General features: G+C 35.8%; 1 protein-coding gene across 1 annotated transcript; it reads left to right on the plus strand.

The window, feature by feature from the left end:
- The first annotated feature begins 257 nt into the window (after positions 1 to 257).
- Positions 258 to 1,391, plus strand: LOC147384205 (UPF0481 protein At3g47200-like). Its single transcript, XM_086424886.1, has 2 exons — positions 258 to 891; positions 1,027 to 1,391. The coding sequence occupies exons 1-2, from the start codon at positions 258 to 260 to the stop codon at positions 1,389 to 1,391; spliced, it is 999 nt and encodes a 332-aa protein (XP_086281012.1).
- The last annotated feature ends 5,895 nt before the right edge of the window (positions 1,392 to 7,286 follow it).

A 7,286-nucleotide genomic window follows, 5' to 3' on the forward strand; every position in this document is an offset into this window, starting at 1 on the left:
GACTCCCAAACCTCAAGGGTCAAAAGCGGATCCGCGCACCCCGCGGATCGAGGGCGCTTTCAGGTTAGTTTTGACTTTGAAAGAGGTGAAAAAAACTGAAAAAAAGCAAAAGAAAAAGAAAGTCAATATAAAAGGAGCCACACACAATTCTCTGTTTCTTTACTCCAATGATAATTGCCTGGTGCATGAGATAAACACAAAGAGATTCCTAGCGTAAAGTTTATTGTCAGTTATGACCAAAATAACGTATTGATACCATGCCCGTAAAAATTGAACAATGGTTGATGAATAAAGAGTGCTATGCCAAAGACACCATTATTACTAACATTCTCTCAGATGAAGGAGAATTCACTCAGATGATGATCTTAGATGGTTGCTTTGTTATGCAATTCATCCACATCTTTGTAAGTGGAGAACAAAATGAGTCGATGCCATGTGACTATAATGCAATTTTCATACAGAGAGAATTGTTCTTGCTTGAGAACCAACTCCCATATGTGGTTCTTGAGGCATTGATGAAGTTGAGATACTCTGATCCTAATGAAGGTGTAAAAAATAACAATAAATTTGTCCATAAGTATATTAATCCGTATGATGATTATCCTAGGGAGGTTTCCAATTTTAAAGATCCTCCCCTTCATCTCCTTGACCTTCTTCGGACCAAATTACTCATGAGTTCCACTTTTCTAGTTCGTCATAGCCGCGTAAGGTCTTATTATGGCCAATTGGTGAGGTGCACTGGGATTGACACTCGTCCCAATCAGGCCGATCCCAGCTCTGACAATTCGGCTTCACACCCTACAGTAGCAGCCCAGCCCAGCTCTAAATATTTACCTTTATACCCTCCAGTAAGGGAGCTTAAAGCGGTGGGAATTAGGTTTGGGAGAAGTCGTACAACTTGTTTAAACAACATTGAATTTAGAACTCACGCGGTCATTTATAAAAAGTAGACACTTCCTCAAATGATCATAGACGATCTAACCAAATGCAAGTTTCTTAACTTGATTGCCTATGAGATGTGCCCAGATGCCAACATTGGTTATGAAATCACTGGCTACATATGTTTATTGGATTCTTTGATTGATCATGCTGACGTTGTGAAGGAGTTGCGGTCTAAGGAAATAATCCTCAATTGCCCTGGTAGCAATGAAGAAGTGGCCAATCTCTTCAATGAATTGGGAATGGGAATGTTTTTTGAGCCTCAAACCAACGAAAAAGTTATGAGGGGCATTCATTTATATTACAAAAACAAAATGAGGGTATTAATCGGTGAATTTTTACACACTCATTTCAATCGCCTCTGGACTGCTTTTGGTTTCTTTGTCGGAATTTGTATTTTTGGCTTAGCTGTTACTCAGACCTACTTCACAATCCATTCTCCAGGGAAGTAATTTTTTTTTTCTTTATTTATGAAGTTATTATGTTGTCCTGTTTGTATCATTTAGGAGTATAAATAATCTTATTGAACTCTGTATATGCCATTCACTACAGGAAAAATCAGCTAAGGCAACAACTTTTAGTGACGGTCAAAGTTTGACCGTCGCTGTGTCTTTATTTTGCGACATCGGCTCTCCTTCGCTACGTGTAAATCGCAAATATTGATGAAAAATTGTTGGGGCTGCCTCGACAAATTTTAAAAATCCAAATTCTATGGCTATTAGACCACAAATTTTGCAAATTCTCCGTGTCTCTCTCTCTCTCTGATCTCTCTCGATGAATTGCTCGATATCTCTCTCTATCTCTCTCGATCTCATCTCTCGATCGATCTCACCTTTCTAGCCCTCAAATCCGCAATTATAGTAACCCAAAGCATCCATCCAACCAATCTATCTCGATCCTCAAAGGTTTTTTTAGCAAGAAGGTTTCATATTTAATGTATAAAGCTTTCGATTGTTCTTTGTTTGAGGTAATTTTGATTGGAATCTCTCCTCTCTATCTCTTTGTATTTATCTTGGTCATTTCAAAAAAAATTTTGTGCTTGACATTTCCAGGCTTTATTGCATTAGAAAAACCTAGGGTTTCAATGGTTTTCATCTTCATTTTGTAGGTTTTTCCATTGTTTCTTGAGTTTATCAAATTCACTAATAATCTCATAATTCTCTTTAATTTAGGTCTACTTTACTAAAAAAATTTTGGCTATAATGATCTTGACTATTTGTTGGAAAGGTTTTTCTATTAGAGAATTATGAGATTATCTTTGGGGGTCGATAAAAATGCTACTTTTATTTTATTCCCGACTGTTGTGACTTCGAACCACTTGCAAATGTTTAAGTAGAAGATTGAGATTTTTTTCATCTTCGTTGTGGAAAATTCCAATTAATTTTAGGATTTTGAATGACAGAGCTCAAATTTTTAAGAGTAGAAGATTGTGTGTTTCTTTGAAAAACCAAGTTGTATTTTCTAGAATGTAAATTGTGGTTTGGGAACCTTTTTAATACTCAAAATAGTGGCTCAATCTTGATGACTAACCCTTGGTTCAGGTTGGTTTCCAATCAAATTGGGTTTAAGACCATGTTTCCTCATGGTTCTAAACTCAAATTGTTACATCATTTACCCTGGTTTTAATTCATGAAAGTTTATAGTGGATTTTCTCTTTAGTTGTTGGCCCAAATCACTAACAAATTCATCTAAAGTTCGTTTTGGATCAACTTAGGTTGAAGACCATGTTTCCTCGTGCTTTTATAAGAGACACAATATAAACGTAAAGACCAAGACAAATCTGTTGATAGATTAGTTGTATGTAAATTAGCATCTTTGTAGAGTTAAAAACATCTGTTAATCAAATTATTTTTTTCAAACAAATAAAGTGAATCAACGTTCTAGTTTATAGAAATCCTTTGGTTTTCTTAGCTCTCTAGATTCACAGTGGTAGCTTGTTTCATGATGCTTTGTCTTTTTAATCCTTTTGTTCTACAAATTTTTTAATCCCAACATTTTAGTGTGGAACAATAGCTCTTTTTATGTATGGCTTACATCCTTTCTTTATTTGGGTTATAATGATCAAATGTTGTTGCATTGTGTTTTTCTATGAACATATTGATTTATAACTATTTCATATACTTGGGTAATGTTGGATGGAAGAGTACCTATAACTATTTCAAATGTTGGAATTGAAGAGTCATCTGCTTATGGAGAATGGATATCCATTGGAGGGCTTGGTCCGAGTGTCAATGGAAAGCTCAATTCAACCATTACAGAAATTTTTGAAACCAAGCTTTCCTTGGATAGCTCTTGATTATGCTTCAAGTTCTATGATGTTGAGGTGAGTTCAGCCGAAACCATAAGTCTTTTCTTGTTTGATGGCATGGATATTATTGGGATTAATGTTAATATATTGTCCTTGTATGACATTTCTACGTTCTTCTATTGTATATATTTACTAATCTTAGGAGTTTGCATGACAACTTTTACTATCTAAATTGTTGAATGACTTGGATATTTTAAGGACTTATTTGTTATCATTGTCCTAAATTGAAGTAACTCTTGTTTTGCCTTTCTAATGTAAGTAGGAATAACTTGTGTGCTTCCGTTGGTTATATTTCCAGTTGGATTGTTCATTGCTAACATTTGTAACTAGTAAGTGATATAATGTTCAAAATGCTGGCAGTCCTGAAATTGAGAATGAATCCAATTCATCCCTTGGTGGTTCATTCACCTTAAAGTGGAAGTGTATGTCTAAATAACACACAAATGCAAAAACTGGAGGATATTGAGATTAGGCTTGGACATCACAACATTACCCCAAGAATGGTATCCATTTTGATCTCATATTTTTTTATTAGTAGAAAATTTTCTATGAAAACTCAACTGTAATATGATTTTAGCGTTGCCTAATTTGTTTAGAATAGTATCTATTTTAGTTTGTCTTTTAGAAGTCTAGTTAGAGGGCTTCTTTATTATAAGAGATCAATAACAAGAGATGATTTAGTAGTTTTTATGATGATATGGCTCAAGAATCAAGATAGATATGAATGGCTAAATAATATTCTTATTACTTAGCCAATGGGGTAAGGCATACTATATCCATGCCAAATCAGTAAATTGAGTTGTTCATGGAATAGGATGAGATATTGGTTGCTCAATGTATTGTGTGTGGCGCCCCGCCGAACGCTAACACAAATCCCCATGTCAGATCTCGAGGTACTAAGTGGCACCTCGAAATTTCGGCATGGTCTCCTCTGTTTATGTTAACATTCCAAGGCGTTTAATCAGCACCTGATAAACGGCATACAATCCTGCATACAGATATAAAATATAATACTAGCGGAAGCCTATATAAGTCTAATAACGTACGAAAGATCAGAGTGCGGAAGAATAACCAGGATACAGGATTATACAAAATTTCTCACTCTAACAGAAATCCTAGCACTCAGAACAACATGTATAATACTCTCGGATAATCGACACCACTAGGGGTAAAAACCTCAATACTCACCAAGTGACGAACTCTGACTGTCTATCTGACCCACCAGATGATTCTCACTCGTGCTCTATATCTGCCCTCGTCAAACTTCGGATCTGAACTAAAAAAATGGAAAAGAAAGGGTGAGTAACAATGGTTACCCAGTAGGGAACAAACAATTTCTGCCAATAACCCCTCCTAACATTAACGAATAAGCATACTGAATCATTTTAAAATAGTCAAAGTTTACAGAAGAAATTACGATTAACTGGTACATATAGCCAGGGATGAACAACTAAACATTTTAAAACTCACATTACATCGATCAGCAGTACTCACTAACATTATCTTTTTATACAAATCTAATTGATCAAAGGGAAATAATAAACATGGATTTCATTTTATATATCAAAATAAACAACAGATACATAATACACAATGGTGGAGTATTGGAATTAGAGAGTTGGGATTCACGACTGGATCGCTCCCAGTCGGGACATAATGTTACAATTCTTCTCTAGTTTTTAGTTCCTGATTTTGTGGTCGGTCGCTGCACTTACCACGTTTGGTTGACCATTTATCCGGCTCAGGCTGGCCGTTTGACGTGACCGAAAGTAATGGGTCTCTTTTCGATGTGTCAGAACGTTCGACTACTATAGATTGTTAGTGATCACTGACCAATCATCTTCGTCTATGCCTATCAGGCGTGCATGTGATTCCCAAATATACAAACCATTCATATACGACCACCTTTACATTACAAGTTCACTGGTAAAGATAGAGAGGAATATCCCAGATTCCAGTTGTGACTCCACTCTCATACGCGTCCCATACCACGTATGAGTTTGGTGGTCCCTACCGTACATCCCAAGATAGTACATCACTCCGGATGATATGACGCATTATCCCTTCAGGCATTCACAAACTCTTTAACAGCTCACAAAATAGCTACATATATATATTATTTTCATTTGAAAACAAAAGAGAAATTAACAATACAAGGTTGAGAATAGATATCCAGTTTCCTACCATGCAAGTGTGGCCACCCAGCCTAAAATAAATAACATAACGGAAACGTAAACAGCGCCTCGCGCTAACACAAAGAAAATAAATATGCAACCAATAATATTATCCCTGGATATCTGTTCACCAACCTACACACAACACAACAACGTAAAATGCAGACATCACCCCTCGGGTGTGACTCTGACATTTTACCGTTTCATACCTTTTTTTCCCTCTTTCCGATTTTTTTACAATTTTCAATCTCTTTAATAAAACATCCATTTTCTGATATTCATCAACTCAATATGAGTTCATTGAATATTAAATCACATTTTCCAACTAAAGAATTTATTTTTATCGATAATATTGAAAAAAAATACAAATTTCATATCAAAACGGGGTCCGAGCAGTGCACAAGACCCAATTTATAGAAATAACCCGTTATAATACTCTACCCACGTATAATTTGTTAAAAATACAATTAAACATATCAAACATGCAATTTCTGACGTGAATTTTGAAATAAACAAAGAATTCTATATTTCGGAAATACATCCAAATTTTTTCAATAAAATCCTAAATGCAATTTTCACAATCTATGATTACTAATAGAAATTGAGAGTTCCTTACAATCTTCAGGCGAAATGATCGAAGCATGTGCACGGAAATCGAGGCGATTGGCGCAGAAATCGATACGGACCGAACTTGGAAGCGGCTGATTTTCGAAACTGGCTTGGTGGTTTCGAAGATCTCGATGTGCTCGTCTCTTCTCCCTTCTACGGCGAAAGACGGTTTGACCCCGAAATTGATGAAAATCGAGGTTGAAGTTACGAAATCTCCGAATAAAAATACGGCTGATTTTTGACTATACGGGGTGAAAAAGGCGAGAAAACGAAAGGAATTTGGGTAGGTTATGTAGAGAATGAGGCTGCGGACGTTTCTCCCTTCTGCGTCGGAAGACGATTTGACCCCGAAATGGATAAAATCCGAGGTCAAAATTTCGAAGTTTCTGTATCCAAATACGGCTGATTTTTGATGATATCGGGTGAAATAGAAAGTGAAACGAAGAAAGGTTGGGTGGGTTTTGTAGAGAACGCAGCTGCGGATCGTTTTCTCTTTTGCGGCGATCGTCGAAAGTGGACCGTTTGCGAGAAATTTGAGGTGGAAGGTCGAAGAGAAAAAAAATGTCATTTCGTATAGGTCTCGGCTGTTTAGACGCGTTGGGGAAGATGAGATTAAAAAAAAAAATTTAAATATTATTTATATAATATTTGGGACAAATTCGGTATTTCGCCTATTGTTTTGATCGACGATAACTTGGTCATTCGGTCTCCAAAACTGACAAACGAATACTCTATTTCGCCTAATTTTTCATTCCGGATCTAATGGTATAGTCAATTTCTACAAATTATGTCTCCATCAAAAATTTACATTTTTAGCCTGACGTGACCCATAAACTTGATGTCATTTTCGTTTTTGGCGATAATTCAACTTCCTGATCTCCAAAAATGACAAATAAATAGTCTATGTTGAATAATTTTTCGTTATGAACCCAATGGTATGATCGAATTTTAAAAATTATTACTCCAACAAAAAAGTCACTGTTTTAGCCTGGTCCGACCGGTAATCGAGGATTTTGCAACTTTTATATTCGGACTCGCATTTGAGCGTGCTTACAGGCTAAACTATGTTTTTCTATCATTTTGAATCTAATGGTGAGGTCAGATTCCATTAAAAATGATCAGAAACATCCTAAAGTTTTACCCCTAAATCCCACTTCAAGATTTTTTTTAAAATTCCACTATTTATTTTTTCCTCGAGATACGAATTAAAAATTTGGGATTTTACATTGTGAATGGCTGTTATCCAACAAACATGC

Source organism: Akebia trifoliata, chromosome 15 (assembly GCF_017979445.1).
Source record: "Akebia trifoliata isolate Shusen 1 chromosome 15, ASM1797944v1, whole genome shotgun sequence".
Taxonomy (NCBI): Eukaryota; Viridiplantae; Streptophyta; class Magnoliopsida; order Ranunculales; family Lardizabalaceae; genus Akebia; species Akebia trifoliata.

Coding starts and splice junctions, on each gene's coding strand:
- LOC147384205 (XM_086424886.1), top strand. CDS start 258: ATGCCCGTAAAAATTGAACAATGGTTGATGAATAAAGAGTGCTATGCC. Junction 892..1,026: donor AATTAGGTTTGGGAGAAGTC/GTACAACTTGTT, acceptor AGATGTGCCCAG/ATGCCAACATTGGTTATGAA.